The 21,474-nt window shown below is 42.8% G+C and overlaps 1 protein-coding gene across 1 annotated transcript; it reads left to right on the forward strand.

Annotated features, from left to right (window-relative positions):
- The first annotated feature begins 1,712 nt into the window (after nucleotides 1–1,712).
- Nucleotides 1,713–20,754, forward strand: ift27 (intraflagellar transport 27 homolog (Chlamydomonas)). Its single transcript, XM_070440260.1, has 7 exons — nucleotides 1,713–1,872; nucleotides 2,436–2,515; nucleotides 18,238–18,315; nucleotides 19,221–19,277; nucleotides 19,479–19,596; nucleotides 19,740–19,849; nucleotides 20,009–20,754. Exons 1-7 carry the CDS (start codon nucleotides 1,839–1,841, stop codon nucleotides 20,105–20,107), a joined length of 576 nt encoding a protein of 191 aa, XP_070296361.1. The 5' UTR covers nucleotides 1,713–1,838; the 3' UTR covers nucleotides 20,108–20,754.
- Nucleotides 20,755–21,474: the final 720 nt, after the last annotated feature.

The raw sequence follows: 21,474 nt of genomic DNA on the forward strand, positions 1-21,474 counted from the left end.
ATGTTTCAGGTTCCAACTAGACTACAACATATTTGGACAGTGTTGCTAACACGACAGGTCTGCTAGGCTTATAGTACACATGCACGCACTGGTGGGAAAGTGAGAATTGAGAAACGGGGAAGCAGCCAGCGAGAGGCGCACATTTTGAGTCAACCATACATACATACATAACAAACGACCGTCGTTCGGGACCGCCGCTGTTATTAGCCTGAAATGAGCAGCACGTTTGCTACTGTAACGGTGTAGGCGATATAACTGTAACGGTACTCACCCAAGAGAGGATCCGGAGGATGGTGTGTGGCTGCTGGAAGAACGTTATAGGGTTGAAAGCTCCTCCAGCCTTCCCAGCTCCATATGCCATGTCCTCCATTTTCGGACTCCGGACAGTGCGTGTGTTCTCTCCCTTCCCGTCTCTCAGGGAACACAGAGTTATTTTTAACGGATTTTGACACAATATTCCTCAAATCAATATATTCCGTGTCGCCCAGTCTATTGACCCTATCTCTCTCACTTTCTCTCTCACTATCTCTCTCACTTTCTCAATCGCCAACTCCCTCTTCATTCTATTTGGTTCTCATTTCCCCGCTTCGTGTTTGTTGCTGTCTATCTGCCTGTGTTGTGTTGTGATTTTCTCTCTCTCCCTCTCTCTCTCTCTCTCTCTCAATTCAATTCAAGGGCTTTATTGGAATGGGAAACATATGTTAACATTGCCAAAGCGAGTGAAGTAGATAATAAACAAAAGTGAAATACACAATAAAATGAACAGTAAACATTACACTCACAGAAGTTCCAAAAGAATAAAGACATGACAAATGTCATATTATGTATATATACAGTGTTGTAACGATGTGCTAATAGTTAAAGTACAAAAGGGGAAATAAATAAACAAAAATATGGGTTGTATTTWCAATGTGTTCGTTCTTCATTGGTTGCCCTTTTCTCGTGAACAACAGGTCACAAATCTTGCTACTCACTCACAGAAGTTCCAAAAGAATAAAGACATTTCAAATGTCATATTATGTGTAAATATACAGTGTTGTTACAATCTCTCTATTCCCTAATGCCGTGGTGAAGAATAAGAGAGAGAGAGAGAAGGAATTTGTAGACATTTGTAGAAATGTGTCCGTGCGCGTAACCCCGTTCTACAACCGATCCTCACAGTGTTACGCGCCTCTGCTCAACACATCACTACGGCCCATTGGAGAGTCAATGTGCAGGTCGTTTGTCATAGCCGGAAAAGAGAGAGAGGAGAGAAAACTGAATTGAGGGGGAAGACTTACATAGACTTTGGCAGTCTAATTTTCGCTTCTAATAACCTAAGGACACAACAGGGATGGCATTTAGGAGATATAATTTAGGCCTACTTACTATAGAACATTACGATAGAAATGATGGCCTGTCAAGCATTGAATGTTTTATAGATATGAATCTACCTGTGTGCATCCAAATTATGTTGATTAGCTATTCTAAAAGATGGGATGCATGTTGCACTGAAAATATCACTGAGGCAGTACATAAAACAATTCTTAGTGCCTTACTGGCTCTAACACGGGAGTACAATTCAGTAGGCTAATTGCTAGAATAATGGTCTACAGTCAATGAACGCTTCCATCTAGCGGTAATTAAGGGAACAGTCACGTTGGGCTCAGGTTGACGTTAACGCTCTTACGTTGACTCAGCTGGCCAATGACAGCGCAGATATTGATACGCGCTTGTTGGTTGGATCGGTGAGAGCGTTTCTGCTCAGGTTGCTTGGAAACGCGTCGTGTCGTGTAAAATAAGAAACACAAAGCACTTTTGAACATTTTGCTAATATATTTATTTGTTTGTACGCTACCATGGTGAAATTAAGAGCAAGGTGCCTTCTTGTAGGTAAGATTTAGAAATGTATTCGTTGCTAAGAAGTTGATTTGGGAATGACAACGTCTGTACTGTAAAGAAAGTAACAGTTAGCTGAGAGTTAGGCTAGCTTGCAAAACGTTGGATAGGACAGAGTAGCTAAATTAGAAATGGACCTAGATAGCTAACAGTTTTACAAGCATTTGCAAGTTACCTAACTCTAGGATTACACGTTTGAGTAGGGTAAACATGGAAGAGACGTATGTATTCTATCAATTCGATTTCAATTCAAGGAGCTTTATTGTCATGGGAAACATGTTTACGTTCCCAAAGCAAGGGAAATAGATAACAAACAAAAGTTAAATAAACAATAAAACATTTACAGTAAACATTACACGTATAAAAGTTCCACAAGAATAAAGACATTTCAAATGTCATATTATGTCTATGTACAGTGTTGAAATTATGTAAAAATAGTTGAAGTACAAAAGGGAAAATAAATAAACATAAAAATAGGTTGTATTTACAATGGTGTTTGTTAATCTCTCTCTGTCTCTCTCTGTTTCTCTCTGTCGCGCCACCCTTCCCCTCTTCAGGAGATGCAGCAGTGGGGAAAAGTGCTCTCTCTCAGATGTTCCGTAGTGATGGAGCACACTTCCAGAAGAACTACAGTATGGTGAGAAAATAACTTTGAGACACACACACACACACACACACACTGTCTTCCTCGGCCGGGGCTGTTGCAACAACTAGGATAAGGGATTAAGCCAGGATATCTTGGTGATCCTGGCTAATTGATCCGTAATCGGTGCACTAAGATGGATGGGGTTGCAGGAGGATATGTTATGGTATAAATTACATGGAGATTTATTCTGTGGAGCTAGCCTGCTCAGACCAGCTAAATTCCAGGTCTATTTTAATCTCATCCTTATGTCAGTCAGCAGTCACACAAATGGGAAACCAATGTTATTTCACTGCTCACTATACATTGTTATCACATATAACTAGACCCACTTGTTATTATTAAACGTTTGTGATCATTAATTTCAATGATTTTGGATAAAAAATGATTTTTAGATGATGTTGCTATCATTAGATAATTTACAGTTTCCCATAGTATAAGGCTATATATAAATGATAGAATATTAGGGCCACAGAGGGGGAAAAAAACACAAGTCATAATAATTGTAACCAGTTGTTTTAAAGGAGGACAGTTGTTAAAATGACAGATGTGGGGCATTTCGTGAAATTGTACTTCAGTATGGTTTCATAAACAAAGACATGCTGATGTGCCAGAATATTAAGTATCACATTGTCATAAGTATCAAAACTGTAAAAACAATATGTAGTTTTCTGCAGAAAGAACAGCCTCATAAATTTATGACTTTATCCTTTTTCTTCAGTGTGGCCCTAGTACTCTGTCATATAAACAAATACACATTCCATATGAATATAAAAAACACAATGTGTAACATTATGTTCCTTTTTTGAATTAGGACAAAACAAAGCAGGTAAACCATCAGCTCCTTTCGAAACTGAAGTCACAGTGACTCTACAAGATGGAAAGCACAGAATCAAGCATATTAAAAATGATACATCAATTCAAAGGTCTGTATATAACACACCCTGCATGTCTGCACACTAAAATAAATGCAGGAACAAATCCATACACACTCAACTGAACGACAAATGAATGGATGCAGTAGCCTCCCTGCAGCCTTGTATTACACACAGTATACCGCACAAACATCATAAGAGGCCAAATTCGGCAAAAAACGAACCCAAAAAAAAAACCAAATTCCTCTGCCACCCGCAGGACATATTTAACCAAAATTGAAAGCACACATACTAACTAAAATATTCAACACATATTGGTCCCTCAGCAGCCGACCACTGTCGTCATCAGGGAAGATGCCGGATTGTCCCAGTCCATGGCTGGTGGCACTCTGGGGGCCCTCTCCTTCCTCAGGCAGGCCAAATTGTGGAGGACAGCACAAGCACAGTATATCACATGCCCTAACAGGGCTGACCCTTAATTTGTGAAGGAGTGAATAGCGTGCCTTCAGTGAGGAAAGGTCATTTTCAACTCTGGCCTGGTCCTGCATGGGCATGGTTGTAGGCCTGCTGTGCTTCCTGGGGTCTGTGAAAGGTGTCAGGAGAAAAGGCTGGCAGCCATACCCCTGTCTCCCAGCACACACCAGAGAATCACCTGTCAACACAAAAATCTCATCATTACTACTCATAACACAGTGATATTCTTGACACAGCCATGATGGTTATAAATAGGGTTGTGTGGCTTCCTTGTGATAGGACTGATAAGATTCAGAGGCCCGAAAGATTTGGAGTCATGGACTGAGCCAGCCATTTTGCCACACATGCTGATACACAGTCAGCATTGCAGACCATCTGAATCATAAGATGAGGAATATTACCATCAATGCACATCACTGGCAATGCAGAGTGTGTCAATGGACAATATCAAAAAGTATGTTCACCTGAACATTAATGCTGTGAGGATTCCTATTCACAAAATCGGCTCATGGATGAGGGGCTTTTATCCTTATGTGTGTGCAGTCCACTGCACCAATGACATTGGGGAAACCTGTCACAAACAAAGTAATGAGTATCCTACTATGTGTTAACAGTTTGTCCTGTAATTTGTAGATCCTCTTACCTGCAATCTATAGAACTCCTCTTTGATGTCACAGAGTCTTCTGTGGCCAGGGAAGGAGATTGAAGACATCTGCTAATGCTTTGATAGCCAGACACACACTCCTTATTGTGCGGCAAATTGTGGCCTTGTTCAGCTGTTCTGCATCCCCACTGAGTACAGGAAGGCTCACTAGCAAAAAAGCGCAAGGCCACACAAACCATTTGCTCACACTCAGTGCATGGCTGCCGTGCAGTGCGGTGCTTAATCCTGGGACCAGTAGTCTGCATAGATACTGATGGCATCTGCAGGAAACCTGTATCTTTCATATAGATGGTCATCAGGAAGGCCAGTGGGTCCAACCGGTCCCTGAAGACCCTTTCTCGCCTGAAAGGCTCTCCTCAGCACAAGTGCTTCTTCATCCACCACATCTCGCACGAATGGGCATGCCATTGTCAGGAGGAAGGAACACACAATTTGGGCTTCATATAGGCTAGTGGCCACACCTGTGCTGGGGGTGGGCAAAAGAGGGCGATGCCTTATAACGATGACTTGGTTGTACTGATTGCTGGGAAAATAAAAAAACCTTAGAAAGATGCCACCGTCCTGTGTGCTCACAATAAGAGCTCATATGCATCGGCTCAACTTGACTTTACGAGAATATACCTAATTTTTATTTTGAGCTGTGTCATCTTCTGGAGCTGGGGGAGGAAAGAAAAATAATGATTAATACATTTGTGTTACAGTTTGCATACAGTGTAATTGAAGGATATCTCACCTCCCTCTCAAGTTTTTTTTATTCAAGGTCCAGTTTCCTAATTGTCCTCTTTTTTATTCGGACTCCAGTGCAAGATTTTCCATTTTTTCTCTTGTACTGAATGTCTATGATCTGCCAGTTCTATTGGGCCGGAGGTGGTTGCCATACAACTTTTGATAGCTTGTGAGCTTCTGTGAACACAATACAATTAGCGCAGCTGGAATTTGGCAGGATGTGGTGTCCTTTTATTATAACGCACTATGTTGCCAGGCTGGTTTTCCCATGTATAGCATCGGGTCCTGTAAAAGAAATTAGATTTTTTTGATTTTGATGAGGATATCCTCACCATTGTAGAGTAAATAGTACTTTCACAGTCTTAACATGATACCTCATGCTTCTTTTGGAATCCAGAGAGATGGTCTCTCCTCATCATCGTTCCATCATGTGCTGTTGTGCTGCACTGGGGCTTACCCTATCACATTTAATTGGATCATATTGAAGCTAGTAGACAAGACATGCAGGCTACCATATGCCTTTGATGAGTACTCACTGGATCAGGCATCGTCTGGTGCTTTGCTGGTGGCTCTAACAGCAAACAGTGCTGCAGACACTGCAAGGCAATAGGTAAACAAAGTCAGACAGTCCAAATTGATCAATATGAATGTGGTTGTATCCCATGTAGAGATGGAGGACATACCTTGAATGAAGCGGGTGGCATCTTGGGAGGAACCTATGCTGTCTCTTTCCCCCCAGGGATCCCCTCTAAGACGGGCTGCCTTTATTTAGCTCCAAGGCCATGTCCTCTGCTGGGGTAAGTCAGCCTTTGGTGACCACCACCCGTGCCTGTTGTGGTATTCTTTTTCACTGCTAACAGTACAGACAATGTGTGAGCAGGCACCTTCTGGGTACAATAATGCTTGTGCTTTGTTAAATATTAGTCAGGGACCATACCATTCTGCAGAATGTTTCTTGTATTTTGATTTTGACCTGCTGCCATGTCCGTTTTGGCCGTTCATGTTTATCTACACACACACACACACACACACACACACACACACACACACACACACAACCATTATGGTCACACTGCAAAAATTACTTGGTATCTTTTGTCTTGTTTTCAGTAAAAATATCAAAAAATTTATCTATAGCTTTATACAGTGTGATGGAGTTATTTACACAATTTCACTCATATCTGCAGTGCATTTTCAAATTAAAAATTAACCGTTTCAATATTTTACAGTACAACTGCATTTTTGGAGATGTGAATTAAATATTTGATGTAATTGTGATGTTTCAGGAGCGGTGAGTGTGTAATTGCTGCACTATTACGCATTCAGGCGGTCTGCAATACTTTGCACGCTTTTTCTCTTTGCTTTATCACTGTGGCGGTTTGCCTTTCTTCTTAAATTATATCTTTTACCTCTCGTATGCCTCATGAGGATTTGTGCTTCCGACGGGGAAAAGTACGCGGCTCTAGTTGCCATGGGTAAATCAGTTAATCTGTGGCGGAGGTCTATTTGAGTGAGCCGTGAGCGCGCACCTATCCAGGATTGGTTTCACCTGGCTTAATGAATCCGTGTCTGCTATCCTGGCTTGGTCTTTGTGCAACCAATTAAGCCTGGACGCACATGTTTTGGCTTCATTGAGCTCAGCTGAGTCATTTATCCGGATGTCTTAATTCTACTTTGTGCAACAGGCCCTGGTCTCCCAGATCTGTTTGTTTGTGCTCTTGCCAACTCAGATTCTTCACTTAAAATGTAAAAAAACCATTGATTTCAAAGTTTACAAATCATACAACTCTGCCCACGGACTACTTATGCACTGAACATTTACCAAAACATTTAATGGAAGAACTGTGTTGATATTCCAAAAACTCTGTTAAATATCTGCTCAGAATTAAGATTCAACGATGTCTGCAGTAATCATGTCAGCTACGACATGATTCATTGACCGCACACACTGCATAACACAACGCACTGGTGTGAGTGTGTGTTGTTGTGACACACCGTTCTAAGTGAAAGAGACAAATCAAATCACATGTTATTTGTCACATGCACCGAATACAACTTTTGTAGACTTTACTGTGAATGCTCTTCCCAATGATGCAGAGTAAAAAAAATATGAAATGCAAAATAATATAATAGTAACACAAGGAGCAAAATCCACAACAATGGAGCTCTAGGGAGTATTAGTACCAGATCAATGTGCAGAGGTACCAGGTATTTGAGGTAGATACAGTTGAAGTCGGAAGTTTATATACACCTTAGCCAAATACATTTAAACTCAGTTTTTCACAATTCTAAAATGTAATCTTTGTAAAAATTCCCTGTCTTAGGTCAGTTAGGATCACCACTTTATTTAAAAATGTGAAATGTCAGAATAATAGTAGAGAGTGATTTATTTCAGCTTTTATTTCTTTCATCACATTCCAGTGGGTCAGAAGTTTACATACACTCAATAAGTATTTGGTAGCATTGCCTTTACATTGTTTAACTTGGGTCAAACGTTTCAGGTAGCCTTCCACAAGCTTCCCACAGTAAGTTGGGTGAATTTTGGCCCATTCTCTGACAGAGCTGGTGTAACTGAGTCAGGTTTGTAGGCTCTTGCTCGCACACACACTTTTTCAGTTCTCGCCACACAATGGGATTGAGGTCAGGTCTTTGTGATGGCCACTCCAATACCTTGACTTTGTTGTCCTTAAGCCATTTTGCCACCAACTTTGGAAGTATGTTGGGGTCATTGTCCATTTGGAAGACCCATTTGCGACTAAGCTTTAACTTCCTGACTGATGTCTTGAGATGTTGCTTCAATATATCCACTCATTTTCCTACCTCATGATGCCATCTATTTTGTGATGTGCACCAGTCCCTCCTGCAGCAAAGCACCCCACAACATGATGCTGGCACCCAGTGCTTCACGGTTGGGATGGTGTTTTCAGCTTGCAAGCCTCCCCCTTTTTCCTCCAAACATAACGATGGTCATTATGGCCAAACAGTTCTATTTTTGTTTCATCAGACCAGAGGACATTTCTCCAAAAGTACAATCTTTGTCCCATGTGCAGTTGCAACCAGTGAGGAGTTCCTACACTTGGACAAGTTGTTACAGCTGTTGATAAGTCATTGTAATAATCTGACAATGTTTTTCATGTCATTACATTAAGATATAAGGGTGGATCATAGCTATACAATTCACGAGTTGATTTAAAACCTATGTTTAACCCTTTCTCATGGTTGTTGTCTTGATGGATTTGTCCAAAATCGTGTGACATAAAACATTAKGTTTCTGTCCTTGCATTTATGGGAGTCTTAAGTTGTCGTTATATCATGTATTAACCATTAATCAGTTAAATTAGACATTGAACTTGAACCCTGTAAGAGTCCTGGATCTAGCTGTCAAACTGTTTTTTGTACAGAGATCTCCGAAATGCACTGCAACTACATAACATTTTGTGTCTCCTTATGCTACAGGGTGAAAACAGTTTTCATGGGCTCACAAATCCCAAATAGAATGCTTCTAACTGAAAGAATAATCCTACCTTGATACTTCAAKCCTAAATTGATGCTGTCATTAACACGGTTCTTCAATAATTATGTAAAGTACTTGTTGGATGCGCATTTGGTGTCGAGCTGTTTAATTACGCCGTGATCATTTCACACATCATCATCTGTTCCAGGAAGGAATATTCGGAATGACATTCAAGTGATGAACAGCTGCTGTGAWAGCGCATGCCATGCTACAACAGCCCAAATGGTGAAAAAAAGGTGTTCCTGAGAAATGTCCAGAATGTTTTGGTGTCTCGTTCCTTACTCCGGTGAAGACCGMTGTGTCTGGATTCACATTGGATCTATTATCCCTAGCGAATCAATGTTGATCCTCTGTTGTAGTCTTGTAGTCTGCTTGATTTACAGCAGGGTCTCGTTAGATTTAACAGAGAAGGCATCAAGGTAATGAGTTCATGTTTTCGTGCCTCGAACTGGACCCTTACTGTGCCTAATTGTGTAGGACAGGCGATTGCGCAACACCCAACTCTATTCCTATGAATTATTCTGGATATAATGACAACAAATGACATAGCCTAGTGGGCTTATTCACAATATGAGCTCGTAATGACATAACATGACAAATGCATTTCGGTTTCCATGTTACACCTGCAATTTTAAATAATACAAGGGGTTTGAAGTAGTTGAACTTGGAGCTCAGAAATGAATAATATCTAATGCTGGCTTCAACTTGGCTTTCCAAACCAATCCTTCCATCACAAAAGGAACCTGGCTTTTGGGAGCATGGTCATTCTAAAAACAGAGATGGTGAGGTTAATGTTACCGCTATTCATGGCTTTATTATGTGTGCCTGCGTAGGCCACATAGTCTACAGAAACATCACCATGCATACATCCTATTTATTTAGTCAGCACAGATTATTCTCACACATTTTAGAATATAATAATAATTACAAAATCAATGCATTGGCAAGGCCTAAAAACATATTATCCTTAAAGTGGTAATGGCATACTTCTTTTGACACTTTTTGCATGCTTTTTTGGGGTGGGCTGTTTGTTTGGGGTGGGCTGTTTGTTTGGGGTGGGCTGTGTGTGTGTGTGGGAGGGGGGGGCTCTATTTTAAGCCCTATATGTACATAAATCAAAATGATTGCATTTGAGTAATTTAGCAGACACTCTTATCCAGAGCGACTTACAGGAACAATTAGGTTTAAGTGCCTTGCTCAAGGGCACATCGGCAGATTTTTCCTCTAGTCGGCTCGGGATACACCCTTATCGTTAGGCCGATCTCTTATCCACTAGGCTACCTGCCGCAAATTGTATAACACTGAAGTCCTTGAAAATTACAATGAAGTGCTTGAAAAAGTCCCTAAAAGTAGTTGAATTTGACTTTCAATGTCTGTATGAACCCTGTTTAAAGGATGAATAGTCCTAGCCCTATGTTGTTGTAAGTGGACGTATGGGCAATTTGCATATTCCTCTAAGTACACATGTGGAACTGCATAAAAATGATTACAATTTTTGTTTCAAACCATTTTGAAATGTTGATCCCAATGTACACCTTGCATTCCATTATTTATAGAAATACTCATATAGTAGTAGTGTGCATAAGTCAGTGCAGATAGTCTGGGTAACCATTAAATGATAGAACTATTTGTGGTCTGATGTCTATTTAGCATTTGCATATGGCATGTGGTTAGAGCTGTAGAACCGGATGTCTCGGATGTCTCAATCTTGGCCGGAACAGATGGCAAGATTGAATAGGTCCAACTGGCATGGGTTGACGATACTGTAGCCCCCTGATTCTCACCCGGTACCACCTAACATTGCCGGGCAGTGGGAAGTTGAAGTCTAGGCAGGGTTAGAACTGTGTAGAGCGCGATTCTCCCGAGGTACCATATGCCCGGCAGTGGCAAGTTTGAACAGTCTATCATGGGTTACACACAGCCTCGTCAGCGCCGATTCTCGAGATGTCCCCATTTCGCCACTCGCAGTACCATAGTCTGCGGAGGTGGCCATTGAACAGACTAGATGGGGTTAGAAGGCTTAACGCCGATTCCTCAGCCGCCCTCATTCTTGCCCCCGGTCGCATACGCCGGAGCATTGAAAGTCCTACTGGTGGGCGTTAGACAAAAGCCCTGTAGCGCGATTCATATCGTACTCCATTCGGTTGGCGCCGCCCCAAGTCGCGCAACGCTCGGGTGGAGTTAATGACAGTCTATCGGCTGGGCGGCTCTAAGAGCTGACCATAAGGGTCAGCGCCCCATCTGCCCCCGGGCCCGGCCACGGCCCCGAGCGCCGGCCGCTCACCCCCTCCCACGGCCACCGCGCCGCCCCCCGGCACCCCGCTCTCCCAGTCCTACACAGCGATTCTCCATACCCAGCGCTAACCTGCCATCTTCGACCTCCACCTATGGGCAGTGGAAGATTGAATCAGCGTTTAATGACCTTGCTGCGAGGTTACGAAGCTGTGACGCCGATTCCTTCCCAGGTACCGTCCATAGGTTGCCCCGGAAATCGGATAGAATACCTCTGAAATGCTCGGGCCTGACCAGTGCCATTGAAAGTCATGTGGACATGGAGGTTTAAGTATACAGGGTGCTAGAGCGATCTCAGAGCTAAATGCTTAGTGAGACATGGCAGATTGACTAGAGCTAAATATGGAATGGGGTTCAGAACTGTCGCCGATTCACAGGTAATCAAGTTGCCGTACAGTGCATAATTGAGACTTCTATGGCGGGTTAGAAGCTCGTCCGCATGATCCTGCAGTACTTAGATTCATAGAGCTGCAGTTAGACTGAGAACAGTTCGATAGGCAGTGAGGTTATGCATATAATGAGCCGACGATTCTAATGTAGCATGTCATGCTCGAGCAAGTCAGTATTGAGAAACCATTGCCTAAGACAAGGTTAGATATGTATGATAGTCATCTATGTACAAGGCATGTGTCCGAAGTGCAGATTGGAACAGTCTATGGTGTAGGGTATAGAATAGCTGTACAGCCGAGATGTCTCATAGGCTGTCTCACTTCACGAGTCGAGAGCATTAGGACAGTCTATGGAGGAGTAGGTTACGAAAGCTCGTACGCGATTCAATCAGGTATCATATGACGCCAATGGGAAATGGTAGAAATCTGAGAACTAGTCTTATAGCGAACTTAGATAAGGTATACCGAGCACTGTAGCCGATTTCTCAGGTACATTTGCGGACAGTGGCAGATTGAACAGTCTATTGGCATGGTTAGAAGCTGTAGCCGATTCTCCGGTACCTTTGGCCGGACAAGTGCCAGATTGAACAAGTCTATGGATGGGTTAGAAGGTGTAGCCGATTCTCAGGTACATTTGCCGGACAGTGGCAAGATTGAACAGTCTTGGAATGGATGGTTAGAAGCTGGTGCCGATTCTCACGGTACCATTTGCCGGACAGTGTGCAGTATGGCAGTTGCTACTGTGAATTAATGTCGGTTGTCAGGTGTTTCTGACCTGCAGATAACATTGAGTCCTGGGTGGGAGCTTGGCCAGTGATGTACTGGGCTTCCGCACACCTCTGTAGTGATATTTGCGATTGCGAGTCGCTGCTTTAGCACATACAAGAGGTAAATGCAGCAGTCAAGATGCTCTCATGGTGATAGCTGTATAACTTTTTGAGGATCTGAGGCTCATGCAAAATCTTTTCTGCTCTGAGGGGGAAGATGCACGTCGTGGCCTCTTCGAACTGTGTGGAACATGATAATTCATTTAGGATGTGGACGCTAAGAAACGTGAATCTCTCAACCTGCTCCACTACAGCTCCGTCAGAGTGGAGAATACACTTTGGGAGCATTATATGACCACACACAACGCGCAGCACGCAGCACCGCGCGCGCGCGCACACCACACACACACACACACACACACACACACACATAAGCATGTGAATGTACTCCAACTCCAACTCAACTAACTGGGTTCAGTCTGTTGGACTAAAGGTTATAGACAGACAGGAGCAGCATCCGGTCCGCAACATTCCATTCTCCTCACGTTCTCTTCCTCTCAAATGTCAGACGGCCTGTTACGTTACCTCGCACAATCTGTTCCGCTATTTATTCCGGAAGGCAGGTCTCATACTCACTCACTCACTCACCTCACTCATCACTCACTCACATCTCATCATCACTCACTCACTCTCACTCACAACTACTCACACACACACCCACACACACACACACACACACACACACACAACAACAACATTTCTGTATTCTGTACAGGCTCTCATTGACATTCACTGAGAGAGGCTTCCCAATTCCATATGCATCATCAGCTCATTACCCGTCTCCGTATTAGCTGGTTGAAATCGCTGAGGAAGACTGTGTGAGGCGTGCGCAGTTGGTGCAGTCTTTTGTGTGTGTGTGTGTGGTGTGTGTGTGGGCATTGAGCTGCAGTCTTTGTGTGTGTGTGTGTGGCGTGGGCTGCAGTCTTTTGTGTGTGTGTGTGGCATTGGCTGCAGTTTTTGTGTGTGTGTGTGCAGTGGGCTGCAGTCTTTTGTGTGTGTGGTGTGGATTGGCTGCAGTCTTTGTGTGTGTGTGTGGCAGTGGGTTGCAGTCTTTTGTGTGTGTGTGTGGCATTGAGCTGCAGTCTTTTTGTGTGTGTTGTGGCAGTGGCTGCAGTCTTTGTGTGTGTGTGTGCGTGGGCTGCAGTCTTTTGTGTGTGTGTGTGGCAGTGGTGCAGTCTTTTGTGTGTGTGTGTGCAGTGGGCTGCAGTTTTTTGTGTGTGTGTGGCAGTGGGCTGAGTTTGCACACAAATCAAATTGTATTGGTAACATGCACATATGTAGCAGATGTTATTGCGGGTGTAGAGAAATGCTTATGTTCCTAGTCACAGTGAAGTAATATCTGACAGTATAAAACAATACACACAATCTAAAGTAAAATAATTAATTAAGAATATAGAATATTAGGATGAGCAATGCCAGAGTCCGGAATATAAATATAGATGTATATGATGGGATGTATAGACATGGACATTATCTCAATAGAATATGTTGTATATATGTAGAATATGTAGGATAGAATATGTCTTATATCAGTTGAAGTCGGAAGTTTATACATCTTAGCCAAATACATTTAAACTCGTTTCACAATTCTACATTAAATCAGAGTAAAAATTCCTGTCTTAGTCAGTTAGGATCACCACTTTATTTAAAATGTGAAATGTCAGAATAATAGTGAGAGATGATTTATTTCAGCTTTTATTTCTTTCATCAACATTCCCAGTGGTCAGAAGTTTACATACACTCAATTAGTATTTGGTAGCATTGCTTAAATTGTTTAACTTGGGTAAAACGTTTCGGGTAGCCTTCCACAAGCTTCCCACATTAAGTTGGGTGAATTTTGGCCCATTCCCCTGACAGAGCTGGTGTAACTGAGTCAGGTTTGTAGGCCTCCTCTGTTCGATCACATGCACATTTCTCAACCTATCCGTCTCGACCGGGAATGCCAACAAAAGTATATAACATTTAACATTTCTAGGAGTTATTTCGAAGGGTTTAACCGCAGCAGCCTGCGGTGATGATGTGTCCTATCTTCTCTCATTAACAGTTGCGACTATTAGTAGTGGTATATTAGATATTTAGTTTCGAGTACGTTTTTAGTAGACATATTTGGCTTACACAGGCTTTTGCCCAGTCAAGTGATTGATCTAATCCATTAATTGGATCTTTAAGTTAAGCAAGTTTCATCGGACAAAAGTATTTTTACTCTTCTGACGAGGGTTTGAGATTGTTGCTCTAGATTATGTCATACCATTAGTCTAAATCTTTTTCATACTTGCTCTGATGATTATTAGAATACATGTATTAAAATAGAAGGGACTCAGTATAAGTGCAAAAGTCCCACCATATAACTTCTACTTGAGGTTAATAAATCTCAAAAGATTTGTATTACAATTACTTAAGTATAAAAAGTAATCGTGTTCGTCTGTATAATAGGTATTTCTTAAAGTATATAAAAGCTGATAGATAAAGTTATGATAGTAATTTAAGAGAAAATTCGATGTGATAATATCGTGCGCAATCCCAGCATGACGGTACATTACCTTCTTAGTTTTAAGTGTAACAGGATAGTCGTCTCTCCAGATACTCAGAGTTATGGTACATAGCCGTAAGAACTGACTCCGCAACATCCAGATTACATTATTTGTACTGCATAGTTCTGCTGTGTCCCCCACAATACCATGACAGTTACTACAGATAGATCAGGTCTTCCCTCGCTCAAAGACATTCAAGTCTAGATACAGCAGAGCTAATCGAACGAGAGGATAGAATACAAACAGTATTGCTTAGATGGCATCAAGATATGTACCCTCCATACTCTCACACATGACATTTATTTCACCAGGAATCAACAGACGGGTTGTACCGCAGTTAAGCAACGAATGAGACATTTAATTACAGATAGCCAGGGTCACTCCAACACTCAGACATTATTTACAAAAGATTAATTTTGTGTTTAGTGAGTCCGCAGACATAGCATCGTAGGGATTACCACGTGTTCTCTTGATAAGTGCGTGAATTTCACAATTATCCGGTCCTGCTAAGCATTCAAAATGTAACAATTACTTTTGGTTGTCAGGGAAAATGTATGGAGWTAAGTACAATATTTTCTATAGGAATGTAGTGAAGTAAAAGTTGTCAAAAATATAAATAGTAAAGTACATATACCCCAWAAAACGACTTAATTAGTACTTTAAAGTATTTTTACTTAAGTACTTTACACCACTGGTGTTTGGTCCAAATGGCACCCTATTCCCTATCTACCCCATAAGGCTTTGGTCAAAAATAGTGCACTATTTAGGGAATAGGGTGCAATTTGGAAAGGAACTTCAGTGATTATAATATATATAATATAGAACAATATATGCCATTTAGTAGACACTTTTATCCAAAGCGACTTACAGTCATGCGTGCATATATTTTACGTATGGGTGGTCCCGGGAATCGAACCCACTACCCTGCTGTTGCAAGTGCCATGCTAGTACCAACTGAGCTACAAAGGACCAAATGAAAATACCACCTTCCTTTCTTCTTCAAGGTTATCACAGATATAGAACTGGATAGGTATCATGTGTCAAAGTACACACACACACCAGGGCTGCACTATATGGGGGGAAAAAATTAATTAAGATTTTTCTTTTTACTAAGTATTACGATTAGGACTTGATGTGCAATACAGTGCCTTGCAAAAGTATTCATCCCCCTTGGCGTTTTTCCTATTTTGTTCCATTACAACCTGTAATTTGAATGGATTTTTCTTTGGATTCCATGTAATGGACATACACAAAATAGCCCAAATTGGTGAAGTGAAATGGAAAAAAATACTTGTTTCAAAAAAAAAAATAAGTTTAATGGAAAAGTGGTGCATGCATATGTATTCACCCCCTTTGCTATGAAGCCCTTAAATAAGATCTGGTGCAACCAATTACCTTCATAAGTCACATAATTAGTTAAATAAAGTCCACCTGTGTGCAATCTAAGTGTCACATGATCTGTCACATGATCTCAGTATATATACACCTGTTCTGAAAGGCCCCAGAGTCTACAACACCACTAAGCAAGGGGCACCTTCAAGCAAGCGGCACCATGAAGACCAAGTTGCTCTCCAAACAGGTCAGGGACAAAGTTGTGGAGAAGTACAGATCAGGGTTGGGTTATAAAAAAATATCTGAAACTTTGAACATCCCACGGAGCAGCATTAAATCCATTATTAAAAAATGGAAAGAAGATGGGACCACAACAAACCTGCCAAGAGAGGGCCGCCCACCAAAACTCACGGACCAGGCAAGGAGGGCATTAATCAGAGAGGCAACAAAGAGACCAAAGATAACCCTGAAGGAGCTGCAAAGCTCCACTGCGGAGATTGGAGTATCTGTCCATAGGACAGAGCTGGGCTTTACGGAAGAGTGTCCAGAAAAAAGCCATTGCTTAAAGAAAATAATAAGCAAACTTGTTTGGTGTTCGCCAAAAGGCATGTGGGAGACTCCCCAAACATATGGAAGAAGGTACTCTGGTCGGATGAGACTAAAAATTGAGCTTTTTGGCCATCAAGGAAAACGCTATGTCTGGCGCAGACCACAACCTCTCCATCACCCCGAGAACACCATCTCCACAGTGAAGCATGGTGGAGGCAGCATCATGCTGTGGGGATGTTTTTCATCGTCAGGGGACTGGGAAACTGGTCGAATTGAAGGAATGATGGATGGTGCTAAGTACAGAGAAATTCTTGAGAGAAACCTGTTTCAGTCTTCCAGAGATTTGAGACTGGGTCATAGATTCACCTTCCAGCAGGACAATGGCCCTAAGCATGCTTCTAAAGCAACACTCAAGTGGTTTAAGGGGAACATTTAAATGTCTTGGAATGGCCTAGTCAAAGCCCAGACCTGAATCCAATTGAGAATATGTGGTATGACTTAAGGATTGCTGTACACCATTGAAACCATCCAACTTGATGGAGCTGGAGCAGTTTTTCCTTGAAGAATGGGCAAAAATCCCAGTGGCTAGATGTGCCAAGCTTATACAGACATCCCCAAGAGACTTGCAGGTGTATTGCTGCAAAAGGTGTCTCTACAATGTATTGACTTTGGGGGGGGGTGAATAGTTATGCACGCTCAAGTTGTTTTGTATTATTTGTTGTTTGTTTCACAATAAATAATATTTTGCATCTTCAAAGTGGCATGTTGTGAAAATCAAATGATATAAACCTCCAAAATCAATTTTAATTGCAGGTTGTAATGGCAACAAAATAGGAAAAATGCCAAGGGGGTGAATACTTTCGCAAGCCACTGTATAAATCAAACACTTGGGTGGACTGTTGGGATCCTAGAAATAGAATGATTTATATTAAGAAGAAAAGTGGAAAGCAGCATCGTTCTTGTTTGGAACAATCTGTTGCCTGGATTTGACCCAACAGAACAGAATGCAAATGTATAGTGGATCTAACAGCGAGGAGGAGGAGCGGTGCTGCTTGAGTGACAAGGGCGGGGCTTGTTGTGTGTAGGAAGCAAGCGGAGAAAAAAACCCGTAAACTATAAGATTAGGGCAGTGTGCAGCCTTAAAACACACCCTTCCTCCCCTCTCTGTGTCTAAGTAGGAAGGAACGCTTTCTCCTATCTTATGCTGTTAGATCTGTGTTCTAGATCTTTCATTGGAAACACACAAACAGAGTTCAAAGTGTTTGAATCAAAATCACGTATTGTAGCCTCTAACATTTTGTTATGAAAGAGTCTGGTTTGTGACAGTTGGGTTTTGGTTGATGTGTGGTTGTGTTATGAAGTTTGGGTTTAGGATGTTGTGTGGTTGTGTTTGAAGTTTGGGTTTAGGTTGTTGTGTGGTTATTTTACGATGGTTCCGTTGTGGTTGTGTTGATGGCTGGTTGTAGGTTGTTGCGTGATGATGGTTGGATTTAGGTTGTGTTGTGCCTGTTGTGTGATGGTTGGGCTTTTGGTTGTTTTCTAGACGGCTGGAGTGGAACTGGTTGCGTGTAAGAATATACCAAGTGCAACCACTCCCAAGAGACAGCGCACCGCTCGAGTGGTGAAGTACATCCCACTCCATCCACACACAAAACAGGCACAACTCCACCTTAATTCCAGACCCATTGGCATCACCCTAACCTTTACACGACCGAGTCATACAAAGCCAAACGAACCATCGAAAATTTAACCACACACAACCTAACCCAAACTTCATAACACAACCAGCACCAACATCTAACCCAAACCAATAACACAAGCCACACATCAACCAGAAACCCCAACTGGGTGCACACAACCAGGAAAACTCTTTTCATAACAAAATGGTTAAGGGAGCTACAATGACGGGTTGATTTGGAATGTCAAACTTTACTGGGTTTTTGGTTGTTTCGCAGAAATGAAGATGATCTAGAAACAGCAGGGAGTCTGAGACCACAAGAATAAGGAAGAAGGCTTCCCTTTCCTACTTAGACCAACAGGAGGGAGGGAGGAGAGGGGGGGATGGCGTTTGAAGGGGCTGCCATCACCCGCCCTACTGTATTAGTTCTACGGGGTTAGGAAGGGCGAGGCGACGGAGAGGAGAGAGGGGGAGGAGGAGGAGGGAAGGGAAAGAAGGGGGGAAAGGAAGAAGGGAAGAGAAGGGGGAACGAGGGAGGGGGAGGAGGGCGAGGGGAGGGGGGAGAGGAGACGAGGGAAGAACGAGGAGGAGAGGCGGGGGGAGGGAAGGAGAGATGGGGAGGACGGGGGGCGCGGGGAAGATAAGGGAGGGGAACGAAGGACGCCGAGGAGAAGGAAAAAAGAGGGGGGAGTGTGGGACGGGAGAGGACACGAAAAGGAAAAAGGGACACCGGACCCACGCTCCCCTCTATATTGGCTAGAAGCTTTTTACAGAAGCCAACAATCTGGAGTTCTTTCATTACTGAAAATAACTTTGTTGATGATTGACAGTATTTCTCTCCCTCTCAGGAACTGTACATCTTTGACTCTGCCGGAGGAAACCTTGTTGAAGCATGTGAGAAGTTGGTGAGGCCCACTACGTATCTCGTCTTCAAAGTTACAAAGGATTCACTACTTTCCTCATCCCTCTCTCTTCACATCTCTCTTCCCTCTCTCATCCCTCTCTTCCTCCTCTCTTTGCTGAATGTTAAATGGATGCAATATTCAATGTTTCCACCCCCCTCTCTCACCCCCCTCTCTCCCATCCCTCCCTCTATCCCTCTACAGTGGGGCCACCGTCTGTGTTGTGTCTGGTGTTTTGACGTGAGCAGTGAGCTGTCATTCAGTAGCTGTGGCCGCTGGCTGGAGAGGGTCAGGGCCCACTGCCAGGGTCTGCACATCCCAGGTACCACACACCTCAGCTCTGACCCCCTGTATCTGGAGGTGCTTGATCTTAGTGCTCTTTGTGTGTGTGTGTGTGTGTGTGTGTGTGTGCGTGTGCGTGTGTGTATTATCAACTTTGTGTGCTTGTGTTGTTGTGACGTTCAGGTGTGTTGGTGGGTAACAAGTCGGACCTGTCCTCGCGGAGGGAGGTGGAGACCTCGGTGGCCCAGGAGTGGGCCCAAAGCCAGGGGRTGCAGTACCACGAGACGTCCGCTGTGAGTGCACCCACACCTGGACACAACAGACAAGCTCATAGGCTTCTGGAGCCAAAGTGCCAACACCAAGTCCAAAAATAGTATKCCCTCTAACAAAGCGATGATTAAAATGTTTCTCATTCTGTGTGTATGTGTGTGTGCATGGCATCTGTATTGCAGAAGGAGATGGAGAACTGTGAAGCTCCCTTTCTGAGTCTAGCCCAGCTGTTCCACGCTCTCTACCAAGACAGACTACAGACCATACAGAACCTGGCCTAACATTCTAGAACCTGGCCTAACATTCTAGAATCTGGCCTGACAATCTTGAACCTGAACATTCTAGAACCTGGCCTGACAATCTTGAACCTGAACATTCTAGAACCTGGCCTGACAATCTTGAACCTGAACATTCTAGAACCTGGCCTAACATTCTAGAACCTGGCCTAACATTCTAGAATCTGACCTGACAATCTTGAACCTGAACATTCTAGAACCTGGCCTAACATTCTAGAATCTGACCTGACAATATTGAACCTGAACATTCTAGAATCTGGCCTAACAATCTTGAACCTGAACATTCTAGAATCTGGCCTACCATTGTAGAACCTGCACAATCTGGCCTAACACATATACATATCTATTACATTGTATATATTCTGTTTCTATGGCCTATAGAAAGGATATATGGATTATATTTATATGGATTCTAGGACCTAGAACCAATGTTCTAGAACTTGGCCCAACACTCCCTAAGTGAAAAATACTGCCTCTGACAGTGACAAATCCACCTTACATTGGGGTGGAGATTAAGATGAAACTGTTATCTATTTACTACAATAATGAATGTTATGTATATTCTTCACGTTCTCTGAGTTATGCAGGAGAACATGATAACTTGTATTAAAGTTTGTGATTTCTGTACAGTTTTCTGATTGCTAGAGTTTTGCATATGAGGGACCTTTCCATCCCTCTCTCCCTCCATCACCCACTCTCTCTCTCCTTTACTCTCTCCTCTCCATCCCCCTTTCTGTCCATCAATCCCACTCTCTCTGTCTCTCTCCACCCCCCGCCCCTCCTCTCTCCATCKCCCWCTCTCTCTCRCCTTTKCTCTCTCCRCCCCATCCCCCTTTCTGTCCATCAKTCCCACTCTCTCTGTCTCTCTCCACCCCCCGCCCCTCCTCTCTCCATCTGTCTCTGTTTCTCCATTTGCAGCTGGAGACCTTCACATCATTTCCATCATTTCCAAACCCGTTTGTTGTTTATTCGTTAACAACCCTGTAATTACTGTTTTAATGACCCTCCTCTCATTGTAACGGGGTCAGACCCACTGCCTATTATAGCCTCTCATGTCTAACACGCACACACACACACACACACACACACACACACACACACACACACACACACACACACACACTATGCTACGAGGCCTCTATTGAACTAGGCTGTCCGTCCGCCTCAAAGCCACTCGTTCATGGTGATTGAATCTCATATTATGCCCCGCATTAAAATAGACTGCTGCCTTGGAATTCTGTTCCCATAACTACTGAGAGTATAATGACATGTTGAGGGTTGTTAGTTATGACACTGTTATGGTAACTGTTGTTTTAATACAGTGTGTGGGTTTATGGTTTAGTCTTTAATGT

The sequence above is a fragment of the Salvelinus sp. IW2-2015 genome, unplaced genomic scaffold (genome assembly GCF_002910315.2).
Source record: "Salvelinus sp. IW2-2015 unplaced genomic scaffold, ASM291031v2 Un_scaffold2340, whole genome shotgun sequence".
In the NCBI taxonomy this organism is placed as follows: Eukaryota; Metazoa; Chordata; class Actinopteri; order Salmoniformes; family Salmonidae; genus Salvelinus; species Salvelinus sp. IW2-2015.